Below are 21,383 nucleotides of genomic sequence, written 5' to 3'. Positions count from 1 at the left end.
AGACTCATAACCTGCCCCATAAGCACAACATAAGCAGCCCTATAGCTGCTTCGTAAGTTGCTCCATAGGCTGCCCCACAGCCGCCTAATCCCCTCCCCCACAGGGGGCGGAGCCAATACCTCCGCTGCGGTCCCGTCCATTGCCCCTTTAAGCCGCCCCTCGCCCCTTTAAGACTTCCCCTCCACCCCCTGCCCGGGTCCCCCCCCGCGCCGGCCCCCGGCCCCTCGCGTCTCGCCCAATCAGCGCGGGGGGGCGGGCCCAGCCCTGGGGAGGGGGCGGGGCATGAGGGCGACGGGGGGCGGGAGGGGTCAGTCCGCGATCAGCTGCGGGAGCGCGGAGAGGTGAGGGGCGGGGGGAGCAGAGCATGGGACCCCCCCCCGGGACTCCCCCAGAGCCCGGGACCCCCCACCCGACCCCCCCGGTAACTGAGGGGTCCCGGGGGGGCGTCCCCAGGGGTGGGAAATCTTCGAGGGGGGGGGGTAATGGCCTGGGGGGGGCACCCATAGGTGGGGAGGGGGGCTGTGGAGGGGGTCCTAGGGAGTTTTAACGGCCTGGGGGGCCCCCATGGGGGGAGAGTCTATGAGGGGGGGTCTGTGGGGGAACTCTTGGTCGGGGGAGGGGGTGTGATGGTCGGGGGGGGCCACTCATGGGTGGGAAGGGGTCTATGGGGAGCTCTGGGGGGAGCCTCATGGTCGTGGGGGGTGGGTTTAATGGCCTAGGGGTGGCACACATGGATGGGGGGGTCTGTTGGAGGGTCCTGGGGGTCCTCGTGGTCGGGGGGGGTCCCATGGGATGGGGGTATCCTGGGGAGGGTCCTCGTGCTTCTGAGTATAAGATATATGGGGGGGGCCTCAGGGGTCTGGGGGGGGGTTCCCATGGCAGGGAAGGGCTGCTAAGGGGAGTTCAGAGGGTCTGGGGGGGCTCCTGGGCGGGCCATGGTTGAAGGGGGTCTGCTGTGGGGTGGTCTTGGGATTCTGGGGGGGCTTGGGGGGGGGGGGGGCTCCTGTGGGGGTTTTGCGGGGGGATGACGGTCCTGGGGTGGACTATGGGTAAGGGAGGCTTCTCTGGGGGGTTATGGGGAGGGAGACTCTGAGGGGGGTCTGGAGGGGTCCTATGGGGGGGGCGGCGGGGCCTTGGGGTTCTAAGAGGGGTCCTGGGGAGGGGTGGCCATGGGGAGGTGGGGGCATAGGGAGGCTCTGGGTGTGTCTGGTGGTTCTGGGAGAGGCTGGGGGGGGGAAGATCCTGCGGGTGTATCCTGGGGGTGCCCCTGGGTGTTGAGGGGGGGGGGCTGGGGGGGGGGGCTATAGGGGTGTAGGGGGGGGAGCCATGGGTGGGGGGTAGCTGGTGAGGGGGGGGTAGCTAGTATGAGGGTCATGGGGGGGGATGGGACTCTGAGGGGGATGTAGGGGGGTTCCTGTGTGGGGGGTCTTGGGCTTCTAAGTGGGGGCCTGGCAGGGGGAGCATGGGTTGGGGGGGGCATGGGGAGGCTCTGGGGGTGTCTAATGGTCCTGGGGGGGCTGTGCGGGTGTCTGGTGGTCCTTGGGGGGACCCTGGGGGAGGCCTGGGTGTTGAGAGGGGGGAGCTGTGGGGGGAGATCCTATGGGGGGGTGGGGGGAGCTGATATGGGGGTCCTGGGGAGGGCAGCACGTGTGTTGGGGGGTCCTGGAGGGGGCTGTGAGTGGGGGTCACCCCCGTGCCCCCCACAGCTCCCCTCCCCCCCCCCCCCCCCCAGGCGCGATGCCGCTGGCGCGCAGCGTCTCAGTGAGCTCCCTGCCGGGGCTGGAGGAGTGGGGGGGCCCCGGCGCCCCCGACAACGTTGTCCTCTTCGAGGTGGCCTGGGAGGTGGCCAACAAGGGTGAGTGACTCCCGGGAACACCCCCCCTGGCGACCCCCCAGGACCCCCCCTGGGACCTCTGGGATGCCCCAGGACACTCCCCCCCCCCCCGCCCCCCCAAGGCTTCAACTTAACCCCCCCACAGGCTGGGAGTCCCCCAACACCTGGGACCCCCTCCAAAACACCTAGACCCTCCACATTGGGTCCCCGCCCCAAAATTGGACGCCCATCTCAAGGCCTGCCCCCCCCCCCCCCCCCCCCCCCGAAGGCCAGGACCTCACCTCTACGGCCTGGACCCCCTCAAAGGCCTGCCCCCCCCATCCCCAAGGGCCTGGCCCCCCTTCAAAGGGCCTGGCCCCCCCCCAAGTTTGGACACCCCCCCGCCAATGCCTGGCCTCCCTTATCAAGGGCCAGGACCCCCCCAACCAAGGCCAGGCCCCGCCCCAGGCCCAGGTCCTCCAGGGAGGCCCCTCCCACAGGGGCTGGGAGGCCCAGGCTGTCCCATCATCCTTTGCAGCAGAGGAAAAGGGGTGGAGTTCCCAGCATGGCCAAGGGGGTGCCCCGGTGCATTGTAGATGCTGGGGGTAAGGGGTGGTGGTGGTGAGGGGTGGCCTAGTGCATGCTGGGATGCCCTACTGCATTGTGGGTTGTGCTGAGGCCTGGTGCAGGGTGAGTTGACCCTGGCCCCAGAGGATTGTGGGATGGCACCTGCCCCAGTGCATCATGGGATGCCATGCAGCCTGGTCCAGTAGGGGTTGCCTCCCATCCCAGTGCATGCTGGGATGGCATGTGCCCCAATGCATTGTGGGCTGTTTCCCATCCTGGTGCATACTGGGATGGCTTGAGGCCTGGTATGCTGTGGGTTGAAGCTCACTGCAGTGCATCGTGGGTAGGCCTGAGCCCCGGTGCATTGTGGGTAAGCCACTGGGCTCACCCAGTGTATCATGGGTTAATTCTTGCCCTGTTGCACACTGGGATACCATTGCCCCAGTGCATCCTGGGATGCCACAAGGCCTGGCACCTTGCAGGTTAAAGGGAGCTACAATGCATGCTGGGCTGCTGCAAGTTGCAGTGCATCATGGGATACATCCTGCCCTGGTGCATGCTGGGCTGCCCAGTTGTATGCTGGGATACTGCCTGCGCCAGCACGCTGACTTGAGGCCTGTGGCAGGCTGGGCCGACACTGGTCCCAGTGCACTGTGGGTTGACATCAATCCTGGTGCATGCTGTGGTGTCTCCCCACCTGGTGCATGCTGGGATACCAGCTACCCCAGTGTGTTATGGGATGGCAGGAGGCCCATGACAGCCTGGGCTGTGGTTGGCTTTGGCGCAGGCCCTGGTGTGTTGTGGGCCACCCCAGTACATTGTGGGCTGACGGGTGCCCTGGTGCATGCTGGGACTGCCGGCAGTGGGCGGGATCTACACGGTGCTGCAGACGAAGGCGCGAGTGACGGCCGATGAGTGGGGGGAGAGTTACGTGCTGGTGGGGCCCTACGTGGAGAGCAGCGTCCGCACCCAGGTGGAGCTGCTGGAGCCGCCCCAGCCCGCCCTGCGCCGCACCCTGGCCGCCATGAACGCCCAGGGCTGCAAGGTGGGCACCCAAGGGACCCTGATGGGTGGGCATGGGAGGGCACCCTGAGGGTGAGGGTCTGGGTAGAGGGTGGGGGGAGCCCAGGAGATGGTGGGTGGTCAGAGAGGACCCACAGCACTGTGGGCACCCAGGGGTGATGTTGTTGGGGGGTGGGGGACAGGTTATGGAGGGGTGTAAGGAGGTGGAGAAGTGAGGGGGAGACAGAGGGAGGGGGTAAGGGAGCACCCACTGCACCATGAGCACCCAGGGGTGCAGGGTGGGCACCCAGAGACCCCTGACATCCAGGTGGAGGGCACCCATAGGGTGGGGGGATCCGGGCGTTCAGGGGTTATGGGAAGTGTGGGGGGGACCCATGGTGCCATGAGCACCCAGAGGTGCAGGGCACCCATGGGCCCAGGCATCTGGGCAGGCCAAGCCCTCAGGGTGCTGCCAGGGAACCCAGGCATCTGGGTGCCCTCCCCCACTCCAAACACGTGGGGGCTATTTTTAGTCCCCCCACCACCCAGCTCATGTTACCCTCCCCCACGCCAAAAAGGTCAGCAAAGGTCACAAGCTCCCCTCCCCCAGTTCCCGAAAAGGGGGAGTGGGGACTTGCTTTGGGGAACACCACCCGTTATTGGGGCAGGGGGGCGGCTTCAGGGGGTGCTGGCACGTTTGGGGGCACATCCAGCTGCTTTTTGGGGCCCCTTAACCCACCCTTGGGGGGTGTTAATGGGGGTTTACAGGTTTTTAACCTGTTTTGTGGCACATTAAGTCATTTTTGGAGCACATTAATCGGTTTTTAGGGACATTAATTGTTTTGGGGGAGACTTATTCCATATTTAGGGTGCATGAAACCGTTTTTGGAGACATTTAACGCATTTTTGGGAAGCACTGATGAGTTGTTAGGGGGTTTTAACCCATATTGGGTCACATTAACTCATTTTTGGGGACATTAACCTACTTTTGGGCAGAGCTATCCCATTTTTGGGGTGCATTAAACTACTGCGGGGGTGTCTAAGCCATTTGGGGGGCACATTCACCCATTTTTGGGGAGCATTGGGCTGGTTTTAGGGAGTTCACTCCATTTTGCATTACGCTAACTCGCTTTTGGGGGCATTAATCCACTTTTGACAACATTAACCCACTTGGGGGGGGGATTTATCCCATTTGGGGGGGCATTAACCTGTTTCTGGGAAGCATTGAGCTGTTTTTAGGGAGCTTAACTTATTTTTGGGGTGCATTAACCTATTTTTTGGGAAGAGTTGAGCTGATTTTGGGGACTTGCACTCCATTTTGGGGCATGTTAAATGATTTTTGGGGCATATTAACTCACTTTTGGGGACACTTGACCTGTTACGGGGCTGTTCAACCTCTCTGGGGGCGCTCCCCCAGGGAGCCATGTTGGGCGGTTTAAGGGTGTTGAGGGGTTTGGGGTGCCCTGTTTTGGGGTGCAGGGTGATGGAGGGGAGCCCAGAGAGGGGCTTCAGGGGTGCTGAAGGGTTTGAGGCACCACACTGTGGGGTGAGTGCTGATGGAGGGGACCCCAGAGGGGTCATGTGGCGGTGCTGAGGGTTTGGGGGTCCCCCTCGTTTTGGGGTGCAGGTGTTTCGGGTGCTGGCTGGTGGAGGTGACTGCAGAGAGGGGGTTTGGTGACACGGAGAGTTTGTGGTCTCCCTGTTTTGAGGGGTAGACTGTCGGAGGGCAGCTTGTCCAGTTGTTCTGGGGGGCCTGAGGATTTGGGGGTGTCTGGTTTTGGGGGACAGGTGCACTTTGGGCGCTGGCTGATCGAAGGGAGCCCAGCTGTGGTGCTGCTGGATGTGGGGGCCACAGCCTGGAGCCTGGAGCGCTGGAAGGGGGAGCTGTGGGAGAGCTGCGCCATCGGGGTCCCCTGGTATGACCGGGAAGCCAATGACGCTGTCCTCTTTGGCTTCCTCGTCGCCTGGTTCCTTGGGGAGGTGCGTTTCGGGGTACCTGGGGGGATTTGGGGGTCCCCGGGGGGGTTGGGGACATCTCTGAGGCGGTTTGGGAGGGCCTCCAAGGAGGTTTTGGAAGGATGCCAGGGGTTTTGGGCTCCCTTGGTACCTCCTCTTGGGCTTTCTCATGGCCTGGTTCCTTGGGGAGGTGGGTTCGGGGGGTCTGTGAGGCTGTTCAGGGGGTCCCCCAGGAGATTTTGGAAAGATGCTGGGGCATTTGGGGTCCCTTGGTACATTCTCTTTGGCTTTTTCGTCACCTGGTTCCTTGGGGAAGTGGGTTTGGGGGTCCCCAGGGGGATTTGTGGGTCCCTGGGGGGTTCTCAGATGTCCCTAAGGGGTCCCTGAGGGTTCTTGGGGGTCCCTGAGGGGATTTTGGGAGGATGCTTGGGGTTTTGGGGTCCTTTGGTACATCCTCTTTGGCTTCCTCATCGCCTGGTTCCTCTAGGAGGTGGGTTTGGGGATCCCAGGGGTCCCTGGAGGAGTTCCTGGGGACCCCGGGGGGGTTCAGGGTCCCTGGGGGAGGTTGGGACCTTAAAAAGAGCCCCCAGCACGTGGGCACTTGTGACACGAGGTGAGATGGGCAGGGGTCTCACAAGGGGAGTGGGGTGCACAGGGCATCCCGGGGGGGTGTGCCGCCGTGGGTGACGGTGACCCCGGGGGGGGTCTGTGGGGGGGGGTGTCAGTTCGCAGCGCAGAGCGAGGAGCGCCCCTTCATCGTGGGCCACTTCCACGAGTGGCTGGCAGGGCTGGGGCTGGTGCTGAGCCGTGCGCGGCGGCTGCCGGTGGCCACCATCTTCACCACACATGCCACGCTGCTGGGCCGCTACCTCTGCGCCGGCAGCGTCGACTTCTACAACAATTTGCACAGTGTGAGTGTGGGGGGGGGGTGGGGGGTGCTGGGGTGGGCACTGGTGGTGTATGGGGCCTGGGGGGGGCACCCAGCGTGCTGCTGGGGTGCTACTGCTGTGCTGGGGGTGTTGGCTTCTGTGGGAAGCTGCATGGCTGGGGGGGGGGGCACTGGGGGGCGGGGGGGGGGGCACTGAGGCAGAAGGGAATTGGGGATGGGGGAAACGGGAGGGATGGAGCTGGGGGGAATCGGGGGGGTCTAGGGAGGGATGGAGCTGGGGGCAGGACAGGGAGGGTGAACTGGGGGAGGCAACCCTGAGAGGGACAGATTGGGGAGGGGGCCTAAGGAGGGGGGAATTGGGGCTGGGGGAACCTGGAGAGGGATGGAGCTCTGGGGGGGAACCCTTGGTGGGGGGAACCTGAGGGGGGAGGATTTGGGGCTGGGGGGGAACCTGGGAAGGTACGGACCCAGGGTCTGACCCCCGGTGCATTGTGGGCTGCGCCGGCGGTGACCCCGGTGCATTGTGGGCCACAATGGCACCAGTTCGATGTGGACAAGGAGGCAGGGGAGCGGCAGATCTACCACCGGTACTGCCTGGAGCGGGCGGCTGCCCACTGCGCCCACGTCCTCACCACCGTCTCCCATGTCACTGCTGCCGAGGCCGAGCACCTGCTTAAGCGCAAGCCAGGTGGGCCCCCTGCAGCCCCACCCCCCCTCAGGGCACCCCGAGACACCCAGCGGGGCCCAGCACCCTCAATGGGACCCCTGCACCTGCAGGGAGGTCCTCAGCACCTCCAAGGGAGCACCCAGAACACTCGCGGGGACCCCAGCACCCTCAGTGGGACCCTGCACCTCCACAGGGGCACCCCAAGGCACCCGGGGCGGGGGGGGGGGGGGGGGGGCGCAGCACCTCCAGGGGGGCGCCCAAAACACCCAGGGGGACCTCAGCACCCTCAATGGGACCCTGCACCTCCAGGGGAGCACCCCAAGACACCCAGGGGGGACCCCAACACCTCCAAGGGGAACCCCAGCAGCTCCAAGGGGGCACTCAAGACACCCAGGGGGGCACTCTTGAGACACCCAGAGGGCCTCAGCACCCCTGAGGGGCACCCAGGGGGGCTCCAGCACCTTCAGGGGGATCCCAAGACTCCCCAGGGACCCCAACACCCCCTTGGGAGACCCCAACACCCACATGAGAGCACCCAAGACACCCAGGGGGACACCAAGACTCCCTAGAGACCCCAGTACCCACTGGGGAGATCCCAGTACCCACTGCAGGGGCCCCAGTGTTACCACTGGTGACCTCACCAACTCCATGAGGGGACCCCAACGTCCCTGGGGGACCTCAACATCCTCAGTTGAGGGGGACCCCAGTACCCACACAGGGACTCCAACATCCTCAGGGGGACCCCAAATCTCCCATAGGGACACCTGGCACCCCTAGAAGGACCCAGATGTCCACGGGGGGACCCAGGCATCAGCAGGGTTGGTGTGGGGGATGACACCCCATCACCTTTAGGAGGACCCAGGCATTTTGGGGGTTCCTCTTCACTCCCCCCTACTTTGCCCATGTCCCCCCCCCAGATCTGGTGACGCCCAATGGCCTCAACGTCCGCAAGTTTTCAGCCATGCACGAGTTCCAGAACCTGCATGCCCAGAGCAAGGCTCGCGTCCAGGAGTTCGTCAGGGGACACTTCTATGGGTCAGTGTCCCCGGGGGGACCCCGACATCACAGGGAGGGGGGGACCCCAGGCCTTTGGGGGGCACCCAGCCATCTGGGGTCCACCCAGGAGGTCAGGAAGACAGAGGCACAGCCAGGGGAGATTCAGATATTTGGGGGGGGGGGATATTGGAGGGATTGGGAGGGGTCTGGAGGGAGTCAGAGGGATTGGGGGGGTCAGGGGGGCTCCCATGAGTTTTTGGGGTGCCCCAGAGGGAGATCTGGGGTGAGGAGGGGGGGGCTGGATGGCGTTAGGGAGGGGTTGGGAGGTCTGGGGGGGGGGGGCAGAAGGATTGGGGGCTCTTGGGGGATGTCAGGGGTGCTCCCATGAGGTTTTGGGTGCCCCAGAGGGAGATCTGGGGTGGGGGCTGGATGGCATTAGGGGGCTTTTGGGAGGTCTGGGGGGGGTCAGAGGAATTGGGGGGGTGTCAGGGGAGCTCCTGTGAGGTTTTGGGGTGCCCCAGAGGGAGATCTGGGGTGGGTTGAGGGGGCTGCATGGCGTTAGGAGGCTTTTGGGAGGTCTGGGCGGGGGTTGGGGGGGCTCTTGGGAGGGTTTGGGGGGGTTAGGAGGCTCCCTGGAGGTTTGGGGGGGCTTCTGGGGGGGGTCTGTGGCACTGCGGGGTGACGGGGCTTCTGCAGGCACCTGGATTTCGACCTGGACAAGACACTTTTCTTCTTCATCGCGGGGCGGTACGAGTTCTCCAACAAGGGGGCTGACATCTTCCTGGAGGCGCTGGCGCGGCTCAACTACCTCCTGCGGGTGACACGGGGGGCAGGGGGACGCAACGGGGTGTGGGGGGACACGGGGCCTCAGGGATGGGGGGGACATGGGAGTTAAGGGGGCTGGGGGGGGATTTTGGGGACACAGGGGACATTTGGGGATGTGAGGGCATGTTTGGGGCTGGGAATACACTGGGGGACAGAGGGGACTCCTAGGGGGACAGAAGAGATGCTTGAGGCTGGAGGGACATTTGGGGGGGTGGGATGTTTGTGGGCATGTGGGACACTAGGGGGGACAGAGGGGACACTTGGGGGGGATAGAGGAGACATTTGGGGTCAGAGGAGTTTTTTGGGGATGTGACACTTGGGGACATGGGAAATGGGGGGGGATATTTAGGGGGACAGGGGCCATTTCGAGTTGGGGGGACATTTGGGGACAGAGAGGTTGGTGCCAGGGAGGACATTTGGGGACACGGGGCATTTGGGGGCACGGGACATTTGGGGGCAGTGGCGATGTTTAGGGCTGGGGGGAATACGTGGGGACAGGGGACATTTGGAGACGGGGGTTATTTGGGGGGCGAGGGGGCATTTGGGGACAGAGGGGACATTTGGGGACACCTGGGGACACGTGCCCCCGCAGGTGAACGGCAGCGAGGTGACAGTGGTGGCCTTCTTCATCATGCCGGCCCGCACCAACAACTTCAACGTGGAGTCACTGAAGGGCCAGGCCGTGCGCAAGCAGCTCTGGTGGGACCCCCAGCCCCCCCCAGGGAGACCCCCAACCCCCTGGGACCACGTAACGCCCCCCCCGCAGGGGGACCCCCAACCCCCCCAGAGAGATCACCAACCCCCCAGAGGGACCACCAACCCCCCTGGGACCCCACAAACCCTGCCAGGGAGACGACAAACCCCCCCGGGACCCCCCAGATTCCCTGGGGAAGCCCCCTAAAACCTCATGGGACCCCCAAAGGCCCCCAAACATCAGGGAACTCCCTGAAAATACCAGGGACCCCCCCAAAGAAACACAAGGGATCCCCAAACCCCCAGGGAGCCCCCCAGAACCCCCAGAGAGCCCCCCAACCACTGATAACCCCCACAACCCCCTCCAGGGAGCCTCAAAGCCTCCTGGGGACCCTCCCCAAACCCCCCCAGGGAGCCTCAGATCCCTTATGGACCCCCCCAAACCCCCCCCGGGAGCCCCAAACCCCACTATGGACCCCCCAAACCCCTCGGGGAGCCCCCTCCCCTCCCTGAGGGATCCCAGGTGTCCAGGCTGATGCCCCCCTCCCCAAATTTTCTCACTTTCCCCCCACCTCCAGGGACACGGCCAACGCTGTAAAGGAAAAATTTGGGAAAAAACTCTACGAGTCGCTGCTGGTGTAAGCAACCCCCCCAGCCCCTCCCCAGCCTCCTGCACCCCTTATTTATGGAGGAATCTCTTCTTTAAACGCCACCCCCCCCTCAAAAATGGGCAGGGGGAACCTCCCTGACATGAACAAGATGTTGGACCGGGAGGATTTCACCATGATGAAACGGGCTATCTTCGCCACCCAGGTACGGCCCCAGGCACCTGGTCCTTAATTTGTTTTGGAGGGGGGGAGAAAGGAAATTGGGGGGGGGTCCTGGCACAGCCTTTTTTTTGTCTGTGCCCCCCCCCCCCCCCCAGCGACAGTCCTTCCCCCCCGTCTGCACCCACAATATGTTGGACGACGCCACCGACCCCATCCTGACCACGATCCGCCGCATTGGGCTCTTCAACAGCAGCAACGACCGGGTCAAGGTGGCGACAGGGGGATATCTGGGGGGGACACACACTGGGGGGGAGGGGGTCAGACAGGGACATTGTGGGGGGCTTTATTGGGGTTTGGGGGTGGTTAAGGAGGGGTTTGATGGGGTGAGGGAGGGTTTGGAGGGGGCTGGGGGCACTGGAGAGGGTCCAGGGGGGTTCTAGGGAGTCTTGGGGGGGCTGGAAGGTCACAGGGGGCGTCTTCAGGTTTCCACTGGGGGTCTGGGGGGGTCTCAGGGCTTCCTGGGAGGCCACAGGAGGATCTGGGGCATTACTGGGGGGGTCTGAGAGAGTCTCAGGGGGATCTGAGGGGGGCTGGGAGGTCCCGGGGGGGATCTGGAGGTCCCAAGGAAAGTCTTGGGGTTCCCGGGGGGGTGTCTAGGGGGTCTGGTGAGTTCCTGGGAGGCCACAGGAGGGTCTGGGGCATTACTGGGGGGTCTGGAGGGTTCCAGGGGTATCTGGGGGGTTTCCAGGGGGGGCTGCTTATGACTCTGCATGTGTCCCCCCCCAGATCATTTTCCACCCCGAGTTCCTGTCCTCCACCAGCCCCCTCCTGCCCGTCGACTACGAGGAGTTCGTCCGGGGGTGTCACTTGGGAGTCTTCCCCTCCTACTACGAGCCATGGGGTTACACCCCCGGTAAGAGCACAGCTGGGGGGGCCCCCCCAGACCCCTGCCCCACCCCCCCCCAGCTGCCTGGGTGCCCCCCTGGCTCCCCAGATGTGTCCTGGGGGGTGTGTGTCCAGCTTCTGGGCATATCTGGGTCCTCTCCTGGACCCCTGGGTGCCCCCCAGATGCCTGGGTCCCCACACTGACCCCCCCCCCTTTTTGCCCCCCCCCTCCCCCCCAGCTGAGTGCACGGTCATGGGCATCCCCAGCGTCTCCACCAACCTCTCGGGGTTTGGGTGTTTCATGGAGGAGCACATCGCGGACCCCTCCGCCTACGGTCAGCCTGGGGCCATGGGGGGGTCTCAAACACCTGGGGTCCTTGGGCCCCCATCCGCCTGGGTCCCTGGGTCCCCCAGTCCCCATCCTCTGGGGTCCCCAAATACCTGGGTCCCCGGGTCCCTGTCCACGGGGGTCCCCAAACGCCTGGGTCCCCAGGTCCCCAAACACCTGGGTCCCTGTCCACTGGGGTCCCCAACTGCTGAGGTCTCTGCGTCCCTGGATCCCTGACTGCCTGGGTCCCTGGACACTGTTCCCCAGTTTCCCAACCACCTGGGGTCCCTGGGTCCTTGGGTCCATGTCCACTGGGGTCCCCAACTGCTGGGGTCTCTGGGTCCCTGGGGTCCCCGGTTCCCCGATCGCCTGAGTCTCTGGACACTGGGGTCCCCAGTTCCCCAACCACCTGGGGTCCCTGGGTCCTCCACCGCCTGGGTCCTTGGGTCCCTGGCCACCGGGGTGCCCAGTTCCCTGGCGGCTGACGCGGTGCCGCCGCAGGGATCTACATCGTGGACCGGCGGTTCCGGGCGCCCGAGGAGTCGTGCGCGCAGCTCACCGCCTTCCTCTACGGCTTCTGCCAGCAGAGCCGGCGCCAGCGCATCGTCCAGCGCAACCGCACTGAGCGCCTCTCCGACCTCCTTGACTGGAAGTACCTGGGCAGGGTGAGATGGGGGGGGGTCTTGGGGAGGTGTCTTTGGAGGGGTTTGGGGGGCTTCCTGGGGGGTTTGGAGGGTTCCAGAGGGATCTCCAGGGCTCCTGGGGGCTATCTGGGGGGCCTGGAGGTAACCCAAGGGTCCTGGAGAGGTGCCTGAGGGGGGGTCCTGGGGGGTTGAGGCGGTGGGGGTGGGGGTTGGGGGGTGTCTGTGGGTCCTAGACAGGATCCTGGGGAGTCCTGGATGGGACCCAGCTGGCCTGGGGAAGGTCCTCGGGGGGGGGGGGGGGGGCGGTTCTGGAGGAGTCCAAGGGGTCACAGCATGGCTGGGGAGCTCCCAGGGGGGTTGGGAGGCTCCGAGAGGGCCCTGGAGAGGGGTCTTGGGGGCCTAGAGGGTCTCTAGGGATCCTGTACATGCTTTTGGAGGATCTGGGGCATCCCTTGGGGAGGGCGGGGGAGTCCTGGGGGATTCTGGGGTTTGGGGGGGGGGGGGGGGGGGGCTGGAGGTCCCAGAGGTCTTTGGAGGGGGGCTGGGGCAGCCCAGGGGGTCCTGGACAAGCTCCAGGGTGGTTCTGGGGAGGGGGATTTGGGAATCCTGGGAGGGTCTGGGGAGGTCCCTAGGGGGTCTCGGGGGGTCCCTGGGGTCTCTGGGGGTCCTGGAGAGGGGCCCTCAGGTTGTCCTGGAGGGTCTGGTGGGGAGGGAATCTGGGGAGTCTGGGGGGTCTTGGGGGGTCGGGGGGAGTCCCTGGGGTCCTAGAGAGGGGCCTTAGGTTGGCCTGGGGGGTCCCTGGGGAGGGTCTGGGGGCTCTGGGGGTCCTGGAGAGGGACCTCAGGTTGTCCTGGGGAGTCTGGGGGCGGGGGGGGGGGGGCGAATCTGGGGAGCCTGGGGGATCGGGGGAGGTCCCTGGGGGGTCTCGGGGTCCCTGGGGGTCCTGGAGAGAGGCCTCAGGTTGCCCTGGGGTGGTCTCTGGACAGCCCGGATGGGGACTTGGGGGATCCAGGGAGACTTCCCAGGTGCTGAGGGGGGGTCCGGGAGGTTTGGGGTAGGGGTGGGGGTGTCATGCTCTGTGGGGGTCTCAGAGCGTCCTGACCCCCCCGCCCCCCCCCCCAGTACTACACCTTCGCCCGGCGCATGGCCCTGGCCAAGGCCTTTCCCGAGAGCTTCACCTACGAGCCCCCCGAGGCTGCTGCCGTGAGTGCCCCCCCACCCCCGCGCCCCCCTCCCCCTGCACCCCGCGGTGCCCCCTCCCCTAAATTCTTGCGTGTGTGTGTCCCCTCCCCCACCAGGGTTTCCGCTACCCCCGGCCGGCCTCGGTGCCCCCCTCGCCCGCCCTCTCGCGCCTCTCCAGCCCCCGGCACAGCGACGAGGAGGACGAGCGCTACGACGAGGAGGAGGAGGCGGCCAAGGACCGAGCCAACATCCGCCGCCCGCACAGCCCCCCCGGGCTGCCCACCGCCCCCACCAGGAACTGACCCCCCCGCCAGGTTGGGGGGGGGCGCCCCACGGCCTCACTGCTGGGGGGGGGGGGGGCGGGGCAAGGGGAAAGCGCCCCACGGCGGGTCCTGTCCCGCCCCACAGCACAAAGCTGGGGGGAGACCCCCTTGGGGGTGGAGGGGGGGGGGCGTGTGGCCCCTCTCCCCAGCCCCACAGCACTTGCTCAGGCTCAGCCCCACGGAATTTGGGGGGGAGGCGGCCCATGGGGTGCCCACCCACCCCCCCCCGGCTCAGCGTCACTCCACAGTGCCTGGGCTCAGCCCCACGGGGGCGGGGGGGGAGGGGGGCTGTGGGGCACCCTCATCCTTTGGCCCCATCGCAAAGGGGGGGAGGGGGGAGAGGCTACGGGGCAGCCCCACGTCAGTCCTGCCCCCCCCCCCCCCATACACACACACTCCGCCCCCCAAGTGTGGGTCTGGGGGGGGTCCGCATCCGTCCGGCCCCCCCCCCCCACGCCCGGCGCAGCGGGTAATAAAGGTGCTTCACAGCCGCCGTGTGCTGGGTCGGGGGGGGGGGGGGGGGGGACGGGGGGGGGGGGGGGACGGGGGGGGGGGGGGGGGGGGGGGGGGGGGGGGGGGCCGGCGGGGAGGTGGTTTTGGGCCCCTCCCCCCATTTTGGGGTGGCTTCAGGACCCACCCATGGGCGGTTTCGGGATTCCCCCCACATCTTGCCCCGTTCCCCCCCGGATGTGGGGGCAGTTTCAGGGCTCCCCATAATTATGGGGCGGTTTTGGGCCCCCCCCCCGCCAGGGCGGCCCCGCCCGCAGCCCGGGGGGTGTGGCAAGGGGCGGGGGGGCGGGGCCTGGGGGGGTTCCCCGGGCGCGCGGGCCGGGGAGGGGGGCAGAGCAGCCATGGGGGGTCCCGCGCTCGCGCGCCTCCTGCTGCTCGTGGCTGGCGCTGGCGCCGTGCTGCGGTGAGGGGGGGGGCACGGGGAGGGGGGAGGGGGTCGGGGGGCATCTGTATGCCTGGGTCCCTCAGGGGAGGAGGGGGTCGGGGGGCACCTGTACGCCTGGGTTCCCCTCCGGGGGGAAGGGGCGTGGGATGCCGGGGGGGGGGGGGGGGGGGTGGGTGGGCACCCGGATGGCTGGGTTTTGGGGGGGAGGGGCAGGGGGTGCTGGGGGGGGGCACCCGGATGGCTGGGTTTTGGGGGGGGGGGGGGGGCACCCGGATGGCTGGGTTTTGGGGGGGAGGGGCAGGGCGTGCCGGAGGGGGGGGGGGGGGGGGCACCCGGATGGCTGGGTTTTGGGGGAGAGGGGCAGGGGGTGCCGGGGGGGGGGGGGACCTGGATGGCTGGGGTTTGGGGGGGAGGGGCAGGCCACCCAGAGGCCTGGGTCCCCTGTGGAGGGGAGGAGGTGGGGGCATCTGCATTCCGGGGCCATCCCGTGGGTGGGGGCGGGGGGAGGCACCCAGAGGCCTGGGTCCCCCTAGAGGGGGGGAGGCGGGGGGCACCCGGGTGCTGGGGTCCTTTGGAGGGGGAGGGCACGGACACCTGGGCCCTGGGGGGGGAGGGGGGTGTGCCTCAAACGCCTGGGTCCCCGGGTGGGGCCCAGCGGGGGCGGGAGCCGGTCAGACCCGCTCAGCACTGGCCCCACCCGCAGGGGCGTGACCCCATGTGTGACCTCTGACCCCTATGGTGACCCCCCCCTCCTCCTCAGATGACCCTTAGGTCTTGTGGTCCCTGGTTACCCCTCCCCCCATTAGCCCCCAGGGGCGGGGCCTGGGGACCCCTCTTAACCTCAGGAACATCATTAACCTGCCTGGGTCCCCCCCACGGGTGCCCCCCATCTCATTAACCCCATTAACTCATTAACACCATTATCTCATTAACCCCATCAGCCTCATTACGCTCGTTGGGGGGGGGACGGGGGGAACAGGGGACACAAGACGGGGGACGGATGGATGGACGGACGGAACTCTAGGCCAGCCCCCCCGCCTGGTGGCCCTGGGGGGGAGAACCCCACCCCCACCCCCCCACCCCCGTTAACAGCATTAACCTCGTTAAACCTCTCACCAAGCTCGTTAAGCTCATTAATCTCATCAATCTCATTAACTTCTCATTAATCTCATTAACCTCATCCCCTCCCCCCGGAGGCCCCTGATGTGTGCACCCCCTTCCCCCCAGCACCTCCCTGGCATCCCCTCATCAGCTTCATTAAACTCATTAAGCTCATTAAGGTCATTAGGCTCATTAGCCAGGGGGCTGGGTGGGGGGATTGGGGGGCCTATGGTGGGGCCCAAGGGTGCCCCCCCCCACCCCGGGGGAGGTCCCTACTCTTTAGGGACGCCCCCATCCCCCCCTTGTTAAGCCCCTGCTCTCGTTAACCCTCATTAACACCCATGCCCTCATTAACCCCGCCCTGTGTGTGTCCCCCCTGCAGCGTCCCCCTGGAGCGGGGTCCCTGGGTGCCCCCCAGATTCTGGGGGGGCTCGGGGGGACCCCAGAGCCGGAGTGGGGGAGGGGCACCTGCCGCCCCCGCACGCCTCCACAACTACATGAACGTAAGTGGGGGAGGGGCTGATGGGGACCCTCACCCTGGGGACAAAGTGGCAGGCGGGTGTCTCCAGGGTCATGGGGGTGACACTGGGGGGGGAGGGGCTGTGTGTATGCCCCCCCCCCCAGCTGTGTCCTCAGGACTGGGGGGGGTGGCAATTGCTGGGGGGGATGGGGGGGGGAGGGGCTGTGGGGACAGGGGGGTGACGCTGCAGGGGGCCTCTGTGCCCCTCCCCCCTCCCCAGGCCCAGTACTACGGGACGGTCTCTCTGGGGACCCCCCCCCCAGCCCTTCCGTGTCATCTTCGACACCGGCTCCGCTGACCTCTGGGTGCCCTCGGCCCGCTGCTGCCTGCTCTACCTGGCCTGCTGTGAGCGGGGGAGGGGCGGGGGGGGGGGTGCGGGGAGGCCCAAAGGGGAACCCCAACCCGATGCTGCCTGCTAATACCCAGCCTGCGGGGAGGGGCGGGGCCTGGGGAGAAGGGGTGGCCCTTAGGGCGAAGGGGCAGGACTTCGAGGGAGGAGGCAGGGCTTGGGGAGGAGGCAGGGTTTAGGGAGAAGGGGCAGGGCCTGGAGAAAAGGGGCAGGACCATTGGAGAAGGAGGTGGGGCCTGGGGAGAAGGGGACAGGGCTTACAGGGAGGAGGTGGGGTTTAGGGAGAAGGGGCAGGGCCATGGGAAAGGGGGCGGGGCCTGGGGAGAGGGGGCGGGGCTTATGGGGAGGAGATGGGGTTGGGGGAGAAGGGGTGGCACTTAGGGAGAACGGGTGGGACTTAGAGGGAGGAGGCGGGGCCTGGGGAGGACAGGGTGGGGCTTAGGGAGAAGGTATGGGGCCTGGGGAGAAGGGGCGGTACTTAGAGGGAGGAGGCGGGGTTTAGGGATGAGGGGTGGGGCCTAGGGAGAAGGCAGGGCCTGGGCTTAGGGAGAAGGGGCGGTGCTTATGGAGAAGGGGTGGGTCCTGGGGTGGAGGGGCAGGGCCTAGGGAGGAGGAGGCGGTGCCATGCCGTGCCCCTCCCCCCAGGGCTCCACCCCCACTACCAGCCCGCGCTCTCCTGCACCCACCGCCCCAACGGCTCTGCCTTCGCCATCAGCTACGGCAGCGGCAGCCTGAGGGGCTTCCTCAGCCAGGACACCCTCACGGTGGGGGAGGGGCCTGGGGGGAGGGGCAGGCTACCTGTGTGCCTGGGGAGGGATGCACGGAGGGGGGGTGGGCACCATGTCAGGGTGCCCTCTGGAAGGGGGAGGGTGCTGGGGTCATCGGGGGTCACCCTGATGCCTGTGCCCATGGGTGGGGGATACTGGGGGTCCCGAGTCCAGGGTTGGGTGGTGCTGGGTAGTCCTGGGCCCAAGGGAGGGGTCGGGGAGGGGTGCCGGGGTCCCATGCCGGGGTTGGGTGGAGGAGGGGTGCTGGGGGTCCCGTGCCATGGTCAGGTAGGGGGGTGGGGGATGGGTGCCAGGGTCCCGTGCTGGGGTCAGGGTGGGGGATGGGTGCTGGGGTCCCATGCCAGGGTCTCACCCCCTTCCTGCCGCAGGTGTCCAACGTGTCGGTGCCAGAGCAGACGTTTGCTGAGGCGGTGGCGCTGCCGGGCCTGGCCTTCGCTGCCGCCCGCTTCGACGGGGTGCTGGGCCTGGCCTTCCCCGCCGCCGCCGCCGGCCCCGCCACCCCCGTCTTCGACAACATGATGCGGCAGCGCCTCTTCCACACCAACGTCTTCTCCTTCCGCCTCCGCAGGTAGGGGGTGCCCACCGCACCCACCCCCCACCAGGCCAGGACCCTCCCGAGTATCCCCCAGCAACCCCAAATACCCCCCAGGACCCCTCAAAGACCTGCAAGTGCCCCCTAAGTACCTCCCAATACCCCCAAGTACCCCCAGCCACACCCCAGGTACCACAAATACCCACTGGTACCCCCCCCCAATACCCACAAGTACTCAGCAAGTACCACCAGCCACAGCCCAAATACCCCAATACTCTGATCACCCCACCTAATACCCACGAGTACCCACAAGTACCTCCAAAGTACCCCCCAATACCCCAGAGTACCCCCCAAGTACCCCTAGCTACACCTCAAGTACTCCCCAGTACCCCAGGTACCCCCAGTACCCCCCAATACCCCCAGTACCACCAAATACCCCCCAAGTACCCCTAGTCACACCCCAAGTACCCCCCAAGGACCCCCACTACACCCCAGTAACACCCAAACTACCCTTGATGGGCCCCCAACCACCCCCAAGTACCCCCCAGCTATACCACAACCGCACCCCAACCACCCCGATTGCTCCCGCCCCCCAGCTACACCCCAGTATCCACTTACCCCTGCAGAAACACCCCACATCTCCCCTGGGACCCCCAAGTCCCCCCAGGACCCCCCAAACACCCCCTAGGGACCCCACACCCCTCTGAGCCCCCCCTTTGGGACCCCTCAATACCCCATAGGATCCCCCAAACCCCACCCGGACCCCTCCAGATCCCCCTGGGATCCCCAAACACCCACCTGCCCCCCATGAAATTCCCCGGGGACCCCCAAACACACCCTTGCCCACCTCCAAATCCCCCCAGGACCCCCAAACACAGCCCTGCCCCCCTCCAAAAGCCCCCAGGACCCCCAGATTCCCCCCAGACTCCCCTGGGACACCTCCCCCGGCCCCCCATGGCCCTCCTGGCCCCCAGCCTGACTGTGGGGTGCAGCGGGGCCTCGGAAGGTGATGGGGGGGAGCTGCTCCTGGGGGGCATCGACGAGGGACAGTTTGAGGGACCCCTCCACTACATTCCCGTCTCCCGCCAAAGCTACTGGCAGCTGCACATGGACAGGTGAGAGCCCCCCCAGCCCCCCCCCCCCGGGACCCCAAATCCTCTTGACCCCCTCAACTCCCCCATGGACCCCCAAATCCCCTCTAACTCCCCCAACCCCCCCATGGAACTCCAAATCCCCCCTGACCCTCCCCCAATGCCTCTTACACCCCCCAACCCTCCCCAGGACTCCCCAAATCCCCTCTGACCCCCCCCCCAACCCCCCCGGACTCCCCATATCCCCCCTGACCCCCCCAAGCCCCCCCTTGGACCCCTAAAACCCACTTGACCCCCCCCAAAACCTTCTGACTCCCCCCAACCCCCCCCGGACTCCCCATATCCCCCTGACCCCCCCAAGCCCCCCCTGGGCCCCCAAATCCCCCCCAACCCCCCTGGGCTCCCCATATCCCCACGGACCCCCCCCAAGCCCCCCATGGACCCCCAAACTACCCCCAACTCCCTTAACTGCCACACAGGACCCCCAAAGTGCCCCTCTGACCTCTAACTGCCCCCCAAGCCCCCTAAAAGCCCCCCCCCAACTGACCCATAGGACCCCTAACTGCCCCCCCAGTCCCCTAACACCCCCAATAGGACCCCTAACTGCCCCCCCCCAGCCCCCTAACTCCCCCATAGGACCCTTAATGCCCCCGCGTCCCCTAACTGCCCCATAGGACCCCTAACTGCCCCCCCCAGCCCTTCTACCTGCCCCATCCCCCCCTCAAGTGCCCCCCTGACCCCTGCCCTGCAGGGTGTCAGTGGGGAGCCCGGGGAGCCTGGGGTGCCGGGACCCCCCCCCTGTGCCGGGGGGGCTGCGAGGCCATCGTGGACACGGGGACGTCCCTCATCACCGGCCCCAGCAAGGAGATGGAGGTGCTGCATCGCGCCCTGGGGGGCACCCCCGCCCTGGGGGGGCAGGTGGGTCTGCGCCCGGCTCCCCGCTTGTGGGGGGCGGGGGGAGGCACCCAGACCCCTGGGTCCCCTGTTTGGGGGTGGGGGGGCACCTGGACCCCTGGGACCCATGGGTGGGTGGCGCCTAGATGCCTGGGACCCCTTTTTCGGGGGAGAGGGGGCTTCAGGACCCCTGGGACCCCTGTTTGGGGGTAGGGGGTCCCTGGCCCGGCCGCTGGGGTCCTCATGCCGCTTCCCCCCGCCCAGTACATGCTGGACTGTGACAAGGTCCCGTCTCTGCCCAACGTCACCTTCGTCCTGCAGGGGCGTGAGTTCCCCCTCAGCCCCCAGCACTATGTGCTCCAGGTGAGACCCCTGTGTCCCCCTGTCCCCCGCGCCGTCCCCCCCATGTCCCCCATCACCCCTGTGTGTCCTCATCGCCCCCTGATCCCCCTGTCCCCGCTGTCCCATGTCCCCACCCCCATCCCTGTCCCCATCTGTTTCCCCTCTGAGCTGGGTCCCCATCCCCATTGCTGCCCCCTGCCCCCCTCCCTGTCTCCATGTCCTATCCCTGTCCCCAGTGCCATCCCCATGTCCGTGTCCCCATCCCTGTCCCCATGTACCCAGTGCCATCCCCACGTCTCCGTCCCCATCCCTGTCCCCATGACCCCAATACCATCCCCATGTCTGTGTCCCCATCCCTGCCCTGTCCCATGTCCCCAATCTTGTGCCCATGTCCCCAGTGCCATCCCCCTGTCCCTGTCCCCATCCCTGTGCCCATGTCCCCAGTGCCATCCCCATGTCCGTGTCCCCATCCCTGCCCCGTCCCATGTCCCCTTCCCTGTCCCCATGTCCCCAGTGCCATCCTCGTGTCCCCTTGTCCCCATCCCTGCCCCTGTCCCTTGTCCCCATGTCCCCCCCTGACCCCACATCCCCCTGTCCCCATGTCCCACCCTCTGTTCCCACACCCGCCGCTGTCCCCAGGTGTCACAGTGGGGGTCCCCCACCTGCGTCAGCGGGTTCATGGCACTGGATGTGCCCCGGCCTGCGGGGCCACTCTGGATCCTGGGGGACGTTTTCCTGGCGCGCTACTACGTCACCTTCGACCGCGACCACAACCGCGTCGGGCTGGCACCCAGCAAGTGACCCCTGGACCCCCAAGGGACCCCCCCCGGGGACCTGGGACCCCTCATGGACCATCATGGACACCTGGGACCCCCAAAGGACCCCCCCCCCCAGATGCCTCGAACCCCCCCCGGGAACCTAGGACCCCTCATGGACAACCGTGGACACCTGGGACCCCTAAGGGACCCCCCCCCCGGAGACCTGGGACCCCCAAGGGACCTCCCCAGACACCTGAGACCACTTACAAACCACTGCAGACACCTGGGACCCCCAAATGATGCCCCCCTGGAGGCCTGGGACCCCCAAGTGACTCCTCCCAGGGGCCTGGGTCCCCTTAGGGACCACCATGGACACTTGGGACCCCCAAGGGAACCTTCCCGGGGACCTGGAACCGCTTACGGACCACCACAGACACCTGGGACCCCCAAATGACCCCTCCCCGGAGGCCTGGGACCCCAAGTGATGCCCCTGGAGGCCTGGGTCCCCTTAGGGACCCCCCCTGGGGACCTGGTACCCCTCATGGACCACCACAGACACTTGGGACCCCCAAA

General features: G+C 66.8%; 2 protein-coding genes across 3 annotated transcripts; both read left to right on the top strand.

The window, feature by feature from the left end:
* The first annotated feature begins 291 nt into the window (after nucleotides 1–291).
* On the top strand, nucleotides 292–14,030 carry GYS1 (glycogen synthase 1). Of its 2 annotated transcripts, XM_040596704.1 has the most exons (17): nucleotides 292–341; nucleotides 1,733–1,855; nucleotides 3,244–3,425; nucleotides 5,171–5,362; nucleotides 6,064–6,249; nucleotides 6,771–6,915; nucleotides 7,812–7,929; nucleotides 8,587–8,707; nucleotides 9,308–9,414; nucleotides 9,987–10,046; nucleotides 10,143–10,221; nucleotides 10,334–10,447; nucleotides 10,965–11,091; nucleotides 11,303–11,398; nucleotides 11,893–12,056; nucleotides 13,158–13,238; nucleotides 13,334–14,030. In XM_040596704.1, exons 2-17 carry the CDS (start codon nucleotides 1,738–1,740, stop codon nucleotides 13,517–13,519), a joined length of 2,076 nt encoding a protein of 691 aa, XP_040452638.1. In that variant the 5' UTR covers nucleotides 292–341; nucleotides 1,733–1,737; the 3' UTR covers nucleotides 13,520–14,030. The 2 variants fall into 2 exon arrangements, with proteins under 2 accessions (XP_040452638.1, XP_040452639.1); XM_040596705.1 differs by lacking the exon at nucleotides 13,334–14,030 and having other exon boundaries at nucleotides 11,979–12,056.
* Nucleotides 14,031–16,033: 2,003 nt separating this feature from the next.
* Nucleotides 16,034–21,377, top strand: LOC121089395 (cathepsin D-like). The gene is given in 10 exon segments (XM_040596599.1): nucleotides 16,034–16,039; nucleotides 16,277–16,309; nucleotides 16,311–16,401; nucleotides 17,051–17,169; nucleotides 17,562–17,761; nucleotides 18,718–18,840; nucleotides 19,568–19,604; nucleotides 19,606–19,734; nucleotides 19,975–20,073; nucleotides 20,692–21,377. Coding segments are annotated over 10 exon segments (999 nt in total). The 3' UTR covers nucleotides 20,854–21,377.
* Nucleotides 21,378–21,383: the final 6 nt, after the last annotated feature.

This window comes from Falco naumanni, chromosome 5, assembly GCF_017639655.2.
Source record: "Falco naumanni isolate bFalNau1 chromosome 5, bFalNau1.pat, whole genome shotgun sequence".
NCBI classification, from domain to species: domain Eukaryota; kingdom Metazoa; phylum Chordata; class Aves; order Falconiformes; family Falconidae; genus Falco; species Falco naumanni.
The sequence above is the reverse complement of the archived record's forward strand: the minus strand, read 5'-3'. Positions and strand labels throughout refer to the sequence as shown.